Genomic DNA, 19882 nt, shown 5'->3' on the forward strand with positions numbered 1-19882 from the left:
CTATCCTCCAGGACCTCAAGGGATGTTTCATAATGTGTATCAGCTATTCTTCCCTTTTCCAATTCTAGTTATCTTACATTGGTGTTCGAGATACAGAGGCACTAACATTCCCATCAACAAAAGAAAAAGGAATGTACGGTAGCAAAACACTTTTTGTAACATAAGGCTCAAGCCTATTGTCCCTGAGAAATAAATAAATGTAGGCTATCAAGGTGAATGAGGAGTAGATGCCAACCCAAGATACCACTGGAAAGAAAAGTGGAAAAGTGGCAACCTGAAATCAACAAATCAACATTACGGTGGTGGCATTCAGAAGAACATACTTTAACACATACTTCAAATTGCAACAACTAAAAGTAAATTACTTGGTTTGGTTTTTTTTTTTTTTGTAATCTAATGATCCACATTAACAAATTATCATATCCAGCCTGCTCACATCAACATTTATGATGTTTTTTTCTTCAACACACCTATTCTTTCTTTATAATTGGAATATACATTTTAAAGTGTTTGCAATATGCCAAGTTGCAAATACCCATTAGCTTGCAAAACAGAGATTATGAAAGAAGCTACTTAGGGTTTATATTTTACTCTGAAAGTATGGTGATTTATATTAAATAACACAACTTTTCCTGGCAGCTGTATCTGCAGCTTTATTGAAGACAACCAAAGCCAACCCTCAGCTTTAGATAAAGAGGTGACGTTTAAGGCTTACTCTTGATTTCTTTAAGCCTCCAGCAACTGTTACCCTTTCAGATTGATGCATGTTTTGCTATACAACTGAAAAGATCATAGAGTCACAAGAAATTCAAATAGTTGATGTTTATTTAAGGAAAGCTTCATTTATATTTTGAGGCAGATCTTGCAATAGTTTTGCTGCTGTATGTGATTATAGTAGTATTGCTTCTTTTCCAAGAAAAGCTGTGGTTAGTTTTAGGAGGGGAAGCTGCTGTCTAGTGTAAAATAAACTGGATGAAACAATTGGCAATGAATGGGTACGTGGGTGTGTTGTTGGAGGGAGTAGGAAGCTGCTTTGTGGAAGTGATAAAATGGGACAAAATCCTGCAAGCTGAGAACGTGAACATGTGGGAAACCCAAACTTCATCCTCACCCCATCATTCTCAATATAGAGCCTTAGAACATGCATGAGTCCCTTCATGTCAAAGAGCAAACTTCAAACACTGACTCTAGAGGCTTTCTGTAGTTGTAGGTTCAAGCTACCTCTAGGGAGCTAATGGAAGATTGCTAACAAAGTCAAATCTATTTGTCTTTAGACATATCAGCTGCATGACTTAATATCAGAAAAAGCTGAAAAACTATCTACCGAAGAAAAGCATCTTGAGTATTTCTTAGTGAGAAAATGTGTGTATAGCATGAAGCTGCAACATTTTCTTAAGCCATTAAAAAAGCCCACAGCTACAGGTTCACATGAGTGAAACCATGTAAAAGCACAAACTTGGGCTCTGAGCAGTGGGTGGATGCTGTGGACAACTGGCTGCTCCCCAGCACCTGCTGGCTCTGGGTGTCCTGCTGTCAAGTCTTCAGAATTTTGTATTTCGGTCTATCCAATCCATAACTGCTGACAGCTTCTCAACTGAATTTATAATTGTTTTGCCTTTCTTTCAACAAATTCATAAGCATTGATTAACAAGATTATCATTTGTAGAGAAGAATCTTTTTCTCATGTCTTTCTTTCCTACAAGTGGACCTTGAAAGCCTTCCTGATCAGCAGGCATCCAGCTTGGTGAGGAAGGTCATTCCTAAAGACAACAGGAGGCTGAAGTCAAGTCCTTCTCCCTAAATAAAAATGAATATGTGACTTTTTTGTTTGGGTTGGATTTTTTTCTAAGCACACCTAACGGCAAATGAGTCTTTTTGTAAATTCTGAATTGTTGATAGAATATATCATTCTAAGCTAGGACTGTTCTTCCTGTTCACTGAAGATGCTATAACAACCTCACCGGAAATAAAGTTTCACTTATGAGAAATCTGTTACATTTTGAGATGAAAAGAGATTGGTGGAAATTAGATCTTCTGGCTCTACAGGTTTATGAATAGTTGAACTTAGCTGTAAATTGTGGTAATAATATTTCTTAAGAGTTTAAATACTGTTTTCTTCACAGAAAATCTTTACTGAACTCCTCTAGAGGATCACTTATGGAGGTATATGGAAGCAGGAAATGCTGCCCTCCAGTCCTACTTGTTTAAAGATGACTGTAAAATCTCACCTGATTCAATTTCTCAGTTTATCCTGGGTGTAAATAGTTTAATGCCATCTCTATGTGTGTGTTCACAGAAGTGAATTGTTGCAAGAAGCACAGAGCATAGTGTTGATTTCTGTCCCTGTACTTAGCACATTTAGAAATGCTGTCTGCCATACACAAAAATTAAACTTTTTTCCTTATGAACCAAGACAGCAGCATTCCTGTACTGTAGATTCCCTGTAGTTTTGTTTGAGTTGGAAGTCTTGCCTCTAGATATTAGAGTCCTCTTTTTAATAGAGTCAGGTGGGATTTGATTGCTTTATGCCCCTGTGGAGGAAACTGCTTTTGAGGCCATGGCCTTCCTATGGACCCAGTTATTAGCTGGGCTTGTACTGTAGGGAACTGGCTCTTGAATTTGCACATGAACTCTCTTTCCATGCTGAAGGGCTTTGATATTGACTTCTATGGCATCAGATCTTCAGCTGTAAAATTTCTTTCTGTAGACTTCCCCACATGCATTGTAATAAAAAAGGAGAGAGCAAGGAAAATTTATTCTTGTAATTTCAAGTGTGGGCTTTTGAAGACACCCAAAATAGGCACTTTTAACCACTTGTCATGCTTGTTGTGTCATTTAGTTTTTCTTTTATTTCTTTTTTTCAGTCAACTGCCTTTCTTTCAGTGGTCTCTGAACAGCTACAATGATGCTCTAATTTTTAATGAGCATTGAGAACAGATTTGTAATTATAATTGGTTGGAGCTGGTAACTATTCTTGAAAATAGTACTTGAACTATTCTTCAAGATAGTATCTTGAAGCTCCTACCATGCCATACTTGCATGAGCCATTTCTGGAGTTGGGACAAGTGGAATTTCTCTTCACTTTAAAGCAGTAATAATGAAGCAGCATAATTTTCAGCAAGGACCTTGGTCAGAATCAAGAAGGAGCTGACCTGAGAGACTGAGAGTAGCATGCACTTTTAGAGGGGGTTGATTTGACAGCTTCTGACACTTCTGGTGTGTTCCTTGCACTGATGCCCTTATGGGTCAAACTTTGTGGTGGAGCTTCCTTTGTTTAAGTTGATGTTAAAATGCTGAGACTCAGCTGTGAGAATCTTTCACAAATGATATCTTTTAAACAGCAAATTATTAGACTGGAGAAGGGGAGCAGGTTACATCCCCTCCAGTTTTTGCCTATCTCCTGTGCTCACTGCCATAGAAGACCTATCACAAGCTGTAGCAGGAAGTGTTTGGAGCCTGCCTCTTGTGTTCATTAATGAACCAGAGTTAGTATCTCTCTGCCCTTGCAAGCAGGTGTCACTGCAGCCAGCACCAATTACAACTGTATTCAGGGGACAGCAACATGATTCAGCCAGTCAAAAACAATACAAATGAAAGAAGCTTTCACAGTTCAGGGATTATATATTTTTAGCAAGCTGTATGTGATATAATCCAACAAGATAGCTGTATTTTTCTGAACTTAAATACTTGTTCTGTTCCTGTCAGCAGGCAATAGCAGAATACAAAACTTACAAGTTACACAGAGGAAAGAATATGAGAACATGGTAGGGCAAGATTTTTATCCCATCATTGCTGATAGGTCTTGCAGAAGAAAATAGGTTTAAGATCTCTAGATTTCTAAATTTGTGACAAAAGAGGTCAGATTTCTTAAGGCCTTCAGTACTTTTCAGTATGCAGTGCTAAGGAAGAATGGGCTCTTAAATGATTTTTAACAACACAACTTTCATTCAGGCCTTTGTGTGTGGTTTGTACCAGTACAGAGTTTGAAACCATGATCTTGTTCCCTCTCAATGTTGGATTAAGTTGTCCCGATAGCAGTTGCCCCTGTGTAGCAGTGTCCCATTTTCTGGCAGCAAGTAAAAATCTTTTACTGCCTTTTACAGGACATGAAGTACAGTAATTTGAGACGTCTGCATCTTTTAGTCAAGTATCACTTGTATATGAATACTTAATTTTAGAAACTTAAAGTAAAGAGGTGGTGACTGGAGACAGTCTGCAGTACACGGGCAGGGTTGTATTTATGAAATTTCTTCATTAATTCTTCCTGTTCTCCTCTGCTGGAACTATGTGGTAATTATAATGAGCATTAACCACAGGACACAAGGTCACAGAACCAATGGGCAGCCTGGGCAAGTGTATTATAGGAGCTCTGAATTCAAGAAGTGTTTGGGCAATGCTCTCAGGCACGTGGTGTGACTCTTGGGGTGTTCTGCACACGATCAGGAGTTGGACCTGATAATCCTTGTTGGTCCAACTCAGTATATTTTATTATTCTATTATATGTATTATGCAAATTCTGGTGAATAGAAGACTTCCAGCAGCAGAGTGAACTGAGTGTCTCTTGAAGCTGCTGCTTGGGAGTTGAACCAGACAGGTGTTTGAAGAACACAAGAAGCATTTGAAAATGTCTAGGTAATTCTTCAAGCTTTATCACTCATTTCTGTATTCTCAGTCAAGATTTTTACTTCTCTGAAAAAAGACATGGGTAGCACAGTCTGGTCAAAGCATGTGCTCAGGCTGAAGTGTGAACACCTTATGATTTTTCATTTTGTTTTTATTGACATCAGATTTGTTCTTAATATATTTCCCTTGTATTTCCATAGATGTTTGTTTCAAGAGCAATTTTTAAAAAACTGAAGTATCCCTTTTTTTTTTTCTGTCTGTAAAAAAGTCTCAATTCTATTTCTACAGCACTAATATCCCCTGTGAAGAAGAGGTCATCAGTGATCAATATATTACGGCTCTAGCAGCACAGACCAAACCATCACCATGAAACACTTCCTGAGGTAACTGTTCTGTATTTTCTCAAAAGTGTTGAATTAGTCCAATACTTTTATTGGAGTGAGCTAAATGGTTTAATTGTTACAAGTATTACAGAAGGTGTAAACTAGATTATATTAGACTGCTTTCTGTTCACCTAGATTTCACTATTTAATTAAGCTATTTTAATTTAAATTTTCTTTTGCTGTTCTTTATAGAAGCAAAGAATGTGGGAACTGTCTTGTGGGATTGGAGCAGTGATATATCAAATCAGTAGTGCCTGATATGTCAGGGGAAAAGAGAAGAAATAATAGCATAGAACCGTGCTTGGAAAATGTCAGGTTTTTTCCTTCCTGCTCTTGTCCACTGTCTGGATTTTTGGAGTGTTGTTTGTGAAAGCAGAGATGCTTGCTGAAGGTTGCAAGTGTTTTTGAAGCTGATCATGCCCAGTTTGCAGGAGAAATGTCAATTACTTGCTCCCACATATGACTTGCAGTTGTTCCTCTATAAACTAATAATAGAATGGGGGGCTTGCAGACAACAGATGTGGGTGCAGAAAGCCCATGTTGTTTTTGTTCTGTATTTGGTGGGGGGAGTTGAGCACTTCTCAAAAGTAATACAGATCAAGAGCTCATTTGTGTATGAACCAAAGAAATCATATTCTGTCTGTATGGGAGGAACCTTTTCAAGAGGACTAAAACATATGCTTCTGTATAGAGCATCTGTCACTATATTTTTCTCCCTTTTTAGACTGTTTATAGCAAAGAAGCTTACACACTATGGATATCAGCACCATTACCTCTAGGCTGATCATCTGTAATGATTTTGCTGCCAAGACAGACATAGCTAAAGCATTTCTGTGGAGTGTTTGGGCCAGCTTCCTCATCTTGAACCAGCTGCAAAAAGGGCTCTGTAAGAAGGACGTAAACAGATTGAAAGTATAAAGCAACTATTTGTTTGCTAACATCCCGAAAACACAGCCAAGGCTGAATTGAGCCCTGATTTAAACACTAGAGTGCTCACCACCTGATAGTCACCAGCCAGGAGGGAAAGAATTGACCCTTGAAGCTCTGTGGCCCAGGTCCTGGGTGGTCACAAGTCTTCCACCAGTTCCATTTGTACTAGTTCAGTGACCTAAAAGTTCACAACTAGCCTGACTAACATCCCTGCACTGCTTTTTCCCTTTACAATTTTGTAACACCTCATGTTAGAGCCTTTGTTCTGGAATCCTGCTAATTATTTCCTTCTCAACACTCCTGCCTCTATAATTTTTACCTTTTTTCTCTGTACAGACTTGCTCAGCTGCCTGACCCAAGGTCACAAATTGATGCCATATGGGATTTGGTTCATGTGTCCCTCATAAAGTGAACTCTACCATCCTGTGAGAAGGGTGGAAGCCTCTGTCTGGGATTGCAGAGGATGTTACACTTGGTTCCATAAAGGTCTAGTATTTCCTGAACATAAAATAATTTTGCTCCCTCCTGATGGAGAAGCTGAGCTGATGACAACTTCTAAGGTGCCAGCTCTCTTCCTGTTAAAGTATCTGTTCTGCTCACCTTTGCTCTCCTGGCCCCTTGATGATTTTCTCCATGTTGGAGAGAGAGTGCTGTTTTGAATATGTGGGTTCCTGAGGCTGTCATGGGGAAGCTACCTTCTACTTCTCTTCATGTTTTTCCTGAAGTCAGTGAATCCTGAAAGACTTGAAAGGTCTCAGTGGTGCTAGATTCTCTTAAGTAGTCAAGGTAGATCTTCTGAAAAACTGTTGTCTAACTAAACAGGACAGTCTAGGACTTTGTTATGGAAAATCCAGTATTCCAAATGCTGAACAGAAAGTTGGATTAAGGGATGGGGCAGAGGAGAGTACAGAGCACCAAAAATATGAACACCGTGTTGAAATAGGAAAGCTATTTCTATTTACTTACAAGCATCTGGATTTTTTTATATTATGTTAAACCTTTGACATGAACTGATAAGAGAACTACCCTCCCCATATTCTGTAAATGTAGAAGAAACCAGAGAGACTAAGAAGAAAAACCCTCCAACTCACTTACTGGGCATAATGAGTTCTGTTCTGTGTTGCAACCTGCAGTGGCAGGTTTGTGTAATGGGGAATAAGTGAAGTGTGGAACTGCAGGGACATATATGGGCAAGACAAGGTTATTAAGCCTTCCAGCTTGGAAATGGGTTGGAAAAGAAGTTAATATATATTGTGTCCCCATGTTTGTCTGAAACCAACAGCAGCACCACCTGGGAGCTTAAATCATCCTTAGCTGTTTGTGAAGATCAATGCAGGGTTGAAATGTGGAATTCTGATTGCAGGGACTGCTCAGTGGCACAGTGTTTTCCTTTTTGCACAACCTGGGACAGACACCAGAATAGCTAATGCTGGTGGCATAGATTATCTCTGTGGTTAAAACCAATGACTTTATTCTGCACAAACTGCAAGTCATTTTGTTGATTGCAATGTGGAAGTTGCCATAAAACAGACATCAAGAGGAACAGGGCTTTCATCTCTGAAGTTATGATAACCTTGACTTTGCTTTCTAAGTGGTGACAGTATTTTACCTCTAGCAACTTCATGCAGCAGATACTCACCTGGAGACCCAAGGGGGACTTTGAAGAGTGGATTTCAAATCCAGCTTGTTGTTTAGTGAGGTTGAAAGACAGCTCTGGAAATCATCAAGTCCTTTCCCACTGCTCAGAGCAGGGTCACCTATAACAGGTTGCTCAGGGCTGTATCCAGACACATTTTGAGCACCTGTAAGGATGGAGATTCTGCAGCCTCTCTGAAAAACCTGTTCCATTTCTTTAGAATAATAGAATTTCTTAGAGCCTTTTAAGATCATTCAATCCAAGCACTAGCTCAGCATAGTACCCTGTACCAATAAACCATGTCACCTGAATGCCACATCTATGTTTCCTTTAGGTATCTCCAGGGATGGCGATTTCACCACCTCCCTGGGAAGCCTGTTTCAATGTTTGACAATTATTTTTGTGAAGAAATTTTTAATGATTTTCAATCTAAACCTTTCCTGGCACAAAATGAAGCTGTTTTCTCTTGTGCTGGGAGAAGAGAATTACCTCGACCTGGCTGCACCCTCCCTTCAGGCAGCTGCAGAGAGTGATGAGGGCCCCCTGAGCCTCCTTTTCTCCAGGCTGAACACCCCCAGCTCCCTCAGCTGCCCCTCACAGCACTTGTGCTCCAGAGCCTTCCCCAGCTCCGTTGCCCTTCCCTGGACACGCTCCAGCCCCTCAATGTCTCTCTGGCACTGAGGGGCCCAGAACTGAGCACAGGATTGGAGCTGTGGCCTCAGCAGTGCTGGGTACAGGGGGACGGTCACTGCCCTGCTCCTGCTGGCCACACCTGGCTGATCCAGGCCAGGATGCCATCGGCCTTCTGGGCCACCTGGGCACACTCTGGATCATGTTCAGCTGCTGTTTGCCAGCACCCCCAGGTCCTTTTCCACCAGGCAGCTTCCCAGACACTGCCCCCAGCCTGCAGCACTGCCTGGGGCTGTTGTGGCCCCAGTGCAGAACCTGGAACTTGGCTTTGTTAGACCTCATGCAATTGGCCCTGGCCCTTTCATCCAGCCTGTCCAGAGCCCTCTGCAGAGCCTTTCTACCTGTACTAGATCATCACTCCCACACAACTTGGTTGGAGAAAGAGTCTGTCTATTAAACAGTCCAGTAGCTGGAGTAACCCTAAATCTCTGAATTTAGACTCTTATGTTCATATTTCCCGTTCAAGGCAATGTCCAAATGAAAACAGTTGGTCTTTTCTTTTTCAGCTTGTCTGATATGAATAATTTCTGACATCTGAAATATTACTTATGAAAAAATAAAACTCTTTCTCAGTTAAATACTTAATCTTCCAGGGCTTTCTCATTTTGTTGTACAGGCGCTCTGAGAAGCCCATCAAAATCGCTTCTACTTTGGCTGTAATTTATCTCCAACGTCTGAAATAATAACAACTTGGAGAACAAACTGTAGTAGACAGGTTTTTTTTCAGTAAATCCTAGAAATCTTACTTCTCTTGCTCTACTGCAAAGCAAACTGTAAGCTCCAGCAGATTTTAAGTGTACCAGAGTCATCAGATAAAATGAAAATCAAATCAGCAAACAGCAAGAGCAGTGAATGTGTGGAATGCTGCTGTTAAAAACTATTCATATGTCTTCCCTTGCTGCCACAGTGAGTTGCTTCTATGTCTAAATGGGGAGATAAGGTGGATTTCAGTTGTCATGTCTGCAAAGGCACAGAATGAAAGCAATTTCTTTTGTTTTAAAGGAGGTAGTAGCCAGCCTGCCTATGGCAGAAATGGTGATTGGTACCTCACTTCTTGGTTGACCTTGTATACACACTGTAAACTATGCACATAAACCAAAGATAGTCAAGTTAATGAGCTCCTACCAGGGTTGTATCACTTGCTTACTGACACATTGGACAGCTGATCAGCCATGACTAGTGTGTCCTTGACTTCACAAACAGTAATTAGAATTCTCAGAAAGGAAATACTGATATGTAATGCACTCTTATCTGAGATTAGTATGTTCTTCAGGAAAAAATAGTTGTGTAAAAACCTTCAGAATCCATAGGACCTAAAACACGACACACAGAAAAGAAAATGATGTGTAAGTATGCTCAGTGACTTTTATTTCATTATTTTAAACAATTGCTTTGGGGGAGAGGATGAGGGGTTTTTTTTGTTTTAGATTTGGATCTAGGGTTTTAAGGTTTGGATTTGTTTTGTGTTTGGGATTTTTTTTTTGTAGGGCTGGGCATTTTGGCTTGTTTGGGATTTTTTGTTTGTTTGTGTGGTTTTCTTTGGTTTTGTTTTGTTTTGGTTTGTTTTTTTTCTTGTTTCAGGAGTTTGCTTGGTTTCCTCCCAGGTTTAAGTCCAGTAAGTAACACTGAGTATCTAGATAAAGCTTTTATTTTACCCAAAATACCTATGTTTGTTACTAGCTCTGAAAATACTGAGGTTCTGAAATTACTGAAGGAGGGAATAAACACTTTCATTAGTTTCATGCACAGTAATTAATCTCTACTTCCCTTCAGGAAGTACTTAATGTTGCATCAGACATACATCTTGATATTTAACTGAACAGATTACACAGGAAGGAGCTTCACAGAAATATTAGGCAACTTTGGAAAGTTTTGCATCATTTTGCTTCTGACATTTTATCGTGGAGAAGGCTATGCTTATCTCCTAGAAGTTGTCACCTTTAAATAAAAAGCCAGATTTCATGAAAATGTGATGTCATACTGTCATTGGAGAGAGATGTAAATTCTAATAACCATTGCATTTGCCATTGTAATCGCACTGTCCCAGCATCAGCTGGGCTAGTCAAGGGCAAACCTGGAAATCCCTTGTTGAAAACCACTTAAATCCTTCCCTTTGCAGTGCTGGGGTGTGAAGCAACGTGCTCAGTGCTCTTGGCTGGTTGCTGCCACGTGCTTTCCTTCCCCAGGCAGAGCAGCACGTGCTGTGGAAAACAGAAGCACTGTCTCTGCTGCAGCAGTACTCTTACTCTGTGCTGGCTTTGGCTCTGCATTTCCCTCTGTCTTGCAAAGATGTGAGAAATTGTAGAAACCCCTTTCTTTGTCTTCTTTGTCATGGAAGAGAGCACTCCAGAATCTCTTGAGCCCCATTATTGCTGATAGAGATTGGGTGATTGGTTTTGTCATGCACCATCCTTGGCGAGGAAACTGAATGTTGATTTGACATCTTATTATGCAGTTTTTTCTTTATTTTGCTTGAGTAAATGTTCATATGAACTGTTTTAATGCCTGTATAAACACAAAAATGCATGTCTATACAGCTGCTTGGAATACAGGAGGGGAAAGGAACTTGGATTGAAATAGGAAAGAATAGAGTGTGAGTCCCTGAGGAGCACCTTCATTTATGTCATACTTCTGTTCTTAGACCTCTCCTCTGAGGATCTGAAATAATGCTGTACATGACCACATGAACTATTTTCTGTGCTGAGGAACCTGCAAAGGCAAGCAGGTGGGAAAAAAAAAAAAACACAAAACGAACAAATAATAACAAACTCAAGAAAAAAAACCCAAAACAAAGAGCACAGAGGATATTGAGTGGAGAAGAGGTTTGGAAGTTAGCTCTAAAACAAGCCAGAAATTAATGCCACTGTGCCACAGTCGAAGCACATGGCTGTGCCTTTGGGGGGTTCATGTTCATTGTATGCTGTGTTTTGTTTTACAGTGCATAGGGGCTAACATAAAACCTGCCTTGCATAATCACTAGTGTGCCTTTATTACAGGGTTTCTGCAAGCAAGAATTCCCTTTTATAAACAGCTTGTGATACGTTTTATGTATTTCATGTTACAAATGGAAGGTTTCAACTATTGTAAACTTGAGATGGATGAGTGGTAAAAAAACTGAAGGTACCCAAAGGTTGACTTTCTTCTATATAAGCTACCTAGTCAAAATTAGTGTGTATTTGCTTTATTAGTAATAGCTGCTAAGTATATTTTAGTGAATCACAGAGGTAGTGTTTGTGTGCTGTAGTGTCTTGGTTTTAGTAGATGCATTTTTATTAGTCTTTGTGCAAACCACAGCCAAAGCAGAACTTTGTGGAGAAAGTGGTTGCAATTATGTGGTCACAGCTCTATCCCATTTGGAGTTTTTCCTTCAATTTGCAGATCTGTCATTGAGCTTAGGGCAAAAATATGTAATTCAAATGCACCTGATACCTTCCCTCCTCTAAGTCCCCAAACTCATCCACAGCACATAGTGTTCAATTATCCACAATATAGTACACAAAACATTTTTTAATGAAATGCATTGTCATGTTTTAGCGTTGAAGGCAGCAAAGTATAGGCATGAATTTTCTTAAAGCACATCTATATTTTACTGGAGCTATCTTGCCCATGAGAAGGAAATCTTACATGGACTGTTAACATGAAGTAAATAAGTCTTTCCATCTTCCATATAAATGATCTATCTGGTTTTTTTTTTTTTTTTTTTTTTGCTCTAAAAGAGACCTAACATTTGGAAACAAAGCAGACCAAAAGAAAGCAACTCTAATTTCTACTACAAATATATGATGAAAATTTAGGACTCTGTTTTACCATATTCAGCCTTCCGGTTTGGTGTTTTCCTGTGCTTTTAGCCCAACTACAGAGCTGAGTTGTACTGATGAAACTAAGGAATGGCTGTAGGTTATATTTGAATTCCTCTTCTTGTTCTTATGGAAGGTGTCCTTGCCCATGGAAGGGGGATTTGGAGCAAGATGATCTTTGAGATCCCTTGCAGCCCAGATCATTCTGTGTTGATTCTGTTATTCTACTTCTGACTGTTGGAAGCTTAAAGAATGGCTGCTTGCCTGGTCATGGCCTTGCCTCCTGCTGCCTGGTAATGTTCTTAATACTGAAGGTGATAACCTGCTGTGAAGCACTAATTAACTCCTCACAGCAGTGTGTTCTGGCATATCTTGAGTCAGGGATGAGGGAGTACCCAAATACTTTGATGTCAGCTCCTGAAACTTTTTTCTTGTCTAAAACTTGGTTCCATAATGGGACTGATTCCTCATTCTTTAGGTGTCAATTTGTCTCTAAAACAGTCTTCCTGTTGAATAAAACCAAGGAGGTTTTCTGCATGCAGGCATTTGGGAGTACTAAGTGAATTAACTGAAAGTCTGAAGATAAAGTGGATGCTTTTAAAGCATTTTAAATACTTGTGTGGATGCTTTCCATTTAGACATAAAATGTCTTTAGTTCCCACAGCTTAATCCCCCTTCAAAGCTGAAGCCAACATAAAGCAGATTAAACTCCTGTGTGGACCTTAACACACCTTAATTCATCTTCCCTTCCTTGAACATCCTTCTACACCATGCCCTTCAGGAAGTTTTTAGGAAGTGATGGAGCTCTTCAAGCTTTACATATATACACATGCATATTTATAACTGATTTGAGTATCTGGAATTCAGTGTTTTGAAATAATCACTGCAGTCTATTGAAAAGCATAATAGAGTTTCCTAAGAAATAACTGTCCTTTGAAAGCATCAACTACAGAAAATATTGGGCTAATGAGGAATATGCATACACACAGACTTAGACCATAATGGACCAAATTAATTGTGAATATTTATTGGCAAGCTCGCATATCAAAGTTGTATTGATGTTTTCATATAATGTAATCACAGAATATGATCACAGAGAGTTTGAGATAGGAAGACACCTGTAGATGCCATCTAATCCATTCCCCTGTTCTAGCAGAACAACCTGTAGCCAAGGACCATGTCCAAATGACAATGTTCCTACTGCTAGTTCTTTGCAATTTGTCTTTTATGAGATGTGTTTCTGAACCCAGGGGCTGTGGGTGGATCCATGTGGTGGATCCATTCTCTTCATCCCAGGAGGTTGACAGATAGTTGAGTGATGTGGCAGGATCTGTGCCATCATAGCCATAGAAACAAGAAAGATAAATTATTTCCAAATAAGTTGTTTCCCATTAAAATATGGGTTTGGGGTGTGTTGTGTAATATGTGGGCTTTGGTAGCAGGTGTAATGCTAACCAAGTTTAAAATGGAGTGGTTTTCATGTATGCAGCCTTTTTCAGGCTTTTGTAGGATCCCAGCTGAGCCTGGGAGGGACCTTAGCAGGTCTCCAGTTCAGCCTCCCTCTCACAGCAGGGCTAGCACCGAGGTCAGACTGGGCTTCTCAGGGCTTACTCCAGTCAAGGGTTAAAAATCTGACAAAGGAGACTGCACAGCCTCTCTGGACAACCTGTGCCACTACCTGACTGTCCTTGAGGGAAAAAGCTTCTCCTTGCAAGGCTGATTCTCTTGTGTTTCAGCTTAGAGCTGTTGTCCCTTGTCTACTGGCCCTGCAGGATCATTGGGAGCCCAGCTCTGTTTCCTCCAACTCTTCCCATAAACACTGGGGCTGCTGTTAGATCCCCCTGAATCTTTGCTTCAGGTGGAACAAGCCCAGCTCTCCCAGCCTCTCTTCACAGGGTTTGTGCTCCAACCCTACCAACTTCACTGAGATACACCCAGTTTGTCAAAGTCTTTCTTCTGTTGCTGGGACTCAAAACTAGTTGCAGTAGCTACATAAGGACTTTCTTGGCTTACTGTCAGTTCTGTACTTTGAGGAATTGTGTGGCATCACTGCTATGTAGCAGCTGGTCTTGGGAAGAACTGGCAGTTCTCAAGACCAAAGTCTGTATTATAAGAACCAAAAGGTTTTAAACACTTTTTCTTCTGCAAGGGGAGAAGCTTTGATGGCCTTAGTTTTCCTTCTTAGGGACATGACGTGAATGCTGTCAGGACGTCAAGTTTGTCAGGATAACCAAGCATTATGCTTGGAGCAGGTTGTTGCTGAGGCAAAACTAAGCTAGGGTGTGATGTCTTCCTGGATTCTCAGGGTGAGCTGTACTCCCTTCTCATGTAGCCCTGTTTCCCCAAACTATTAATAGGAACTATACAGCCTTTTATGTTGAGAGGACAAAGAGTTTTCCACAAGTACCCTTTTAAGATTCTGGAGTTTCCTTATTCAGTGCTTCTAGCTGTGGTGCTTTTTGTGGAGGGTGTTTTGTTGGCTAATACTAAAAAGCCCAATTTAATATTTACTGGCATAAATGTTTGTAGTATGATTGATTGCTGCTTTTGCTCTGAAGTTGCCTTTAGGCAATGGGAATTTGGGGTGAAGAAGTACTTTCTGTTTGGGTGGTGAACATATTGAAACAAACTCTGCTCCAGACTCTTATTTTCAGGCTTCTTCTTTTGCCAGGATGTTTGTCCAGGTATGCCTGTACTTCTACTGCAAATGCTTGTGGCGCTGCCTGAAGTTTGTGGTCAGGAAACTAACAGGTCAATGTGAATTGCAAAGGATCTGTTACAACACCAAACCTGGAGCTGCCAGAACCATGAAAATAGGTAACTGCAATATACTTAGTTCTGCATGCCTTTGTAGCCTTCTGCATATGCTCAAAATTGTATATTGTTACTAGAAATAAGTTATTAAATTTATTCAATGTAAACATGCTTGTCTGACATGATGCTTTTGAATACTTCCCTTACAGAGGCATCCCTGAAAGGTTCAAAAAGTAAGGTGAGTGTAAGATCTCATTATTCACCTTTTCTATGATGTCTTGTGCTGTTGTTTTGTTCAGTCTGGTGTTTGCTCACCCCAAAAAGTCACTTTAAGGTTTGATATGATTTTACATTTTCCACTGAAGGGGTCTTGTGTCTGCAAAAGGAGTTGATCTTGCAAAGTTGGGAAGAGTGTCCTGTGTTCCAGGGATGGGCCCACTGTGGCAATGATGGAATCAAGGGAACAAATTGCCATGGTGGAGGTCATGAGAGTGAAGTGTTGTAATTTAGGGGTTCTTTGTTTGATTCCTCATACTGTCTTAGAATATCTGTAATCTGCAGTCAGTTGCTTGCAAATTTAGAAAAGTCAGGGGTTTTTGTCTGGAAAGCAACTTTCCCAACTTTGTTCTCTCTTTTCCTTTTAAATACATTGATGGAGAAAAGCCTCTTTCACTTTATCCATTTACTGTACCAGTGGTTGTGCTAACCTGAGTTGTTCCCTAAGGCATTTGTGTGTATGTTAAATAACATCCTTCAGCCTTTACATTTCTGTCACAAGAGTCAGTGATATTGAAAACTTTGCCTCACCATTAACAAAAATGAAGTAATTTAACTCTTAGTTCAGCATAGTGGTTCTAAATGTATTTCTAGCACAAACAGAAAGGCAAAATCTTATTTTAAGACTTGCATTTAAGCAATTGTGAAGTTTTGAGACAAAGCACAAGAAAATTCAACCTCTTAAATTTTCAGATGGCACATTGGTTTTTGAATACTGAACTTCTGGGGGCATTTCTACAAATAGCAATTATATATGAAAGAAAAGGAAGAAATTTCGCTGTGTTACTGCAGCATGTTGGGAGAGGGAATGTTAAATGAAGGCTGTCAATTCCAGTGTAATTAGGTGGATGGTCTGAAGCTGCTTCTTGGTCTGCTCTGAGGTCTTTGATCATCCTCACTGACAGCCACCACAGAAATGTGATGAACTGACTACAAGGGCGAAGGGACTTGAGTTCTTACAGAGCAAGTGCTCTGAAATGAGTCAGAAGGGTTCAATTATTTGGAAAGATATGTACGGGGCTTGAGTTGGGTTTTCTGGGCTCTTAATGCAGAAGCTTTCAGGTATCAAATTTACCACTGTCAACTTCTGTTGAGTAATAGGTTCTGTAGGAATTAATACGTGTTTAAATCCTCTTTTTAGCGGCTGCAAACATCAGTAAATGTTCACCCTGATGCTATTGAAAAAACGATAGATGACATCATGGAGCTGAAAAGGATTAATCCCGATGTAAATCCACAGTAAGTTCATAGTTTCCTTATAGAGCAAGTGGGATTTCCTCAGTTCTTGGGTCCATGGAGAACTTGTTCTCTATAGTTATTGTGGTCCAGAAGTTGAAGATGAATTCTGTCTCTCAGCATAAAATTCTCATTTTAGCTTTGCTGTCAAAAAACTGATGCAAAAATTAATTATTTTTTATGGTTACTTAATAAGCAAGTCTTTTATCTACTGATTCTGTCTTAGTTTATTATCAATACATGGATTTATGGGGGTCACTTCCCCAGGGATAAAACACCACCAAACCACAGGTCCTGGCAGGGACAGTGATGACTTCTTAGGAAGGTTCTATGCTGCCTTTTGAGTAGGGAAGAAATAATCTTGTTTTAGCTCACACAGATGTGTGCTGGTTTGCATTTTAAAACTGCCTTTAATTATCCAAACACAAGTTTTAATAATTCAACTAATATTTATTACTGTAAGAAGAGATTGACAACCACCCATTAAATTTACAAGTATGTATTTCAAGAGCAGGTGATGATAACACTTTAATGGTTGCCTTACCTTTCAGTACTGAGTTTAAGGCACAAGATATCTAGGTCAGGAATCAGTAGGAGGAAAGTTGAGAGCTGTATTATCCAGGTGATCTGTCTGAGGTTCACTCCTCTTCCCAAGCTTGAAGTTGGTATACATAGTTAAAAATGGGCATCCATAAATTGATAGCTGCTTTTCTTTAATTGGAAAGCAGCATCAACAGGTAAGGTGGTCCCAAGGTCTTGCTGAAACAACAAAACCCAAAAGCTAAGTTGAAAAATTATAATTTATTTTGTCTCATTATAGGAATCTCCCTCCCAGCCCACTCCCCATTAAAAAGGGCAGTAACTGGGTGGTCTGAAAATGAGGCTTCACTGATCATAAAGGAAATAGAATACACTGCCTCTCTCTAGCTTGAGAGACAGCTCTTGTGGTGGTGACCACAGCCCCAAGAATTGGAAAAATGGTGACCCAGCTATTAAAGAAAGGAAGAAAATAAGAGAAACAAAACAAAGAGAACCCCTCATTCTCATAGGTGGGAATCCCTGTGAATTTTTTCTGGATGTGAGCACAGAGCTTTTCCAGGGTGAGTCCTGACCCAGCCCACATGCTCTTCAGAGGGAGGGTGATGAAAGACCAGGTGCTTCAAGTGGATGTGAGGCCTTTCTGAGAGGCTGCCATCTGAGGAGGGCATCACAGCCCTGGGTACTCTTGTGTTGCACAGCATGCTGTTTGCTGAAATTCAAAAAGAAAAACTCAGCAATGGTAAAATTAGAGAAGGTGATGTCCGAGGAAAAACTGCAGGACGTAAATGTGCACAGCTCAGAGCTTGGATTGTGGACATCAGGAACTGCAATGTTTAGCAACCAGGGTGATCCAAGTGCTCACTTCTCAGTGTTGGGCCCTTGGGCAGAATTATTTCAGAAGAAAACAAGAAATTAATTATTATTTTGTATAACACGAGAGATCACCTTTTGATTCCCCTCATGGCATGCCTTTGGCCTCCGGAGAAATGTTCTCCTTCAGAAGAGAGAGAGAGCAGTCATGCACATGACTTCTCCTTGCTTGAAATCAGGACCCTGAACATTAGGTTACATTTTTAGTGATCTGGTCTTTCTAGTACATGAAGAGACCCTACAAGAGAGCTGGAGAGCATGCAGTGATAGGACTAGAGGGAATGGATTCAAATTGAAAGAGAATAGGCTTAGATTAGATGTTAGGAGGAAATTCTTTACAGTGAAGCACTGGAACAGGTTGCTCAGAGGAGTTGTGTATGACCCATCCTTGGGAGCGTTCAAGACCAGGTTAAGTGGGGCTCTGAACAGCCTGATCTAGTGGTAGGTGTCTCTGTCCATGGCAGAGGGGTTAGTACTAGACAATCTTTAAGGTGCCTTCCAACCCAAACCATTCTATGAATCTGTGATAATATTTTTTTTAAAATACCACACAGAGGGAAAAAATAACCCAAACAAAAAATCACCTGAATTATCTTTTTTTGATCCAGTTGGTGTTCATATGCTTAGCACAGGACAAATGCTTAATTGTCTTTAGAGTAGAATGCTTGCATTCAATATTTTAATGCATTTGAGTCTCATCCCTTTTTCCCCTTCCACTCCCTCCTCTTTGGTAAAATATCTTCTTAAAGCAGTGAGGAATGGGGGCCTGGAATGTGCAAGCTGAGGTCACATACGTAGATACATGCTCCGCTACTAAATTGGTTCTTATATTAAATTAATCATATTTCTGCTAAACTTTAGACATCTGCACTGAAGTTTTACATGAAGCCATTTATTTTATACTGATGTTTTCAACAGAAATTTGAGCAAAAGCAGGTCAGCTGCTTTTTTAGGCATGATTAAGAATAATCCAATGCCTTGCCTTCTCCTGAACATAAAACACCTGTAATCCAAACAATCTTGTTTAGAATCTCTGGCCTTGTGTTGGATAGCAGAGACTTGACATTTCCTGGGGTAAGGACAAGGGGACATGTGTCATAGTGTATGTGTTTCTGCAAATCTGTATGCAGTCATTTTTGTTAATGTGGCATCTTTGCAGAGCTGAATTAGCATCCCAGGCGTGCTTGCACTGGCTGTGCTTGAAGGCTGTGGGCTGCTGTGATCTAAAGAGGAGAAGGCATCCCACAGTAATTTTCCTTTATCAATGCCTCTCAGATAAGTGTGTGTATTAACATTAGGAGCGAGCAGGTTGAATAACCTGGTGGTGACATGCAGTCTACACTAACTATGGAAGCAGACATAGAATCACAGAAAGGCTTAGGTTGGGAGGGAATTAACGATGATCTAGTTCCCCTGCTCCAGTTTTGGACTTGCCTCCATCTGGTGGAGCACCTGGAGCTGAGTACAGTGGGAGTGCAAGCCCAGGTACATTGCTCCTGGGCTCTGAGAACTGCCACAGCCAGCACCAGGATGACAAGGAGAGGGTGTGGGACACCAGCACCTCACCACATCCTGTGTTTGGCAAGAATAACAAAGCATTAATGAAAAGGAAAGGGGGGAATCTAATTTAACCCCCACCCCCTCACCCAAATAACATTGCATGGAGCTTTTGACTGCCTTTATATAAAGTGTAAAAGTGATTTACCTTGAATGTTGTACACCTTGTATCTTAAAAGCATGTATTTTTTAAAATATAAAATTGCTATTCTTTGCTACAGCCTGTGTTCTGCTCCTCTAAACTGAGGCTATAAAGAAGTTAAAAACATTATGGCTGTGATTTAGTGATACTCTACAGCATTTCACAGTCTGTCAAGCTTTTCAGCTTTCTTTGAAATGCAGCCTTTCTGTAAAATTGGAGGCTATAGCTAGTGAAGCATGTTAAAAAAAAAAAAAAAAAAAAAAGAAAAAGCCAAAAAAACCCCAAAAAGAAACAGCAAAGGATGGAAAATACCGTGGAGGCTTTTCTGTCTGAAAGGGTTATAGCTTCAAATGGGATAAAATTGCAGCATGAAAAATGGACTGATGCTGATGTCTCTGATTCTGTAGATTAACTGTGGAATCATTTAGGTTAGAAAAGGTTTAAAATT

General features: G+C 40.1%; 1 protein-coding gene across 5 annotated transcripts in view; it reads left to right on the plus strand.

The window, feature by feature from the left end:
* Positions 1-19882, plus strand: part of ELMOD1 (ELMO domain containing 1) — a 43356-nt gene that overhangs the window by 10751 nt on the left and 12723 nt on the right. For 4 of the 5 annotated variants that reach the window (XM_054271720.1, XM_054271718.1, XM_054271722.1 and 1 more), the window contains exons 2-5: positions 4912-5006; positions 14731-14876; positions 15023-15051; positions 16231-16328. In XM_054271720.1, the coding sequence (XP_054127695.1) occupies positions 4990-5006; positions 14731-14876; positions 15023-15051; positions 16231-16328 (290 nt within the window). In that variant the 5' untranslated portion in view covers positions 4912-4989. Of the gene's footprint in view, positions 1-4911; positions 5007-9557; positions 9609-14730; positions 14877-15022; positions 15052-16230; positions 16329-19882 lie in introns of those variants that run through there. The other variant, XM_054271721.1, reaches the window with a different exon arrangement.

This window comes from Melozone crissalis, unplaced genomic scaffold (genome assembly GCF_028551555.1).
Source record: "Melozone crissalis strain CALT ecotype California unplaced genomic scaffold, PUWL_Pcris_2 ptg000013l_1, whole genome shotgun sequence".
Classification (NCBI taxonomy): Eukaryota; Metazoa; Chordata; class Aves; order Passeriformes; family Passerellidae; genus Melozone; species Melozone crissalis.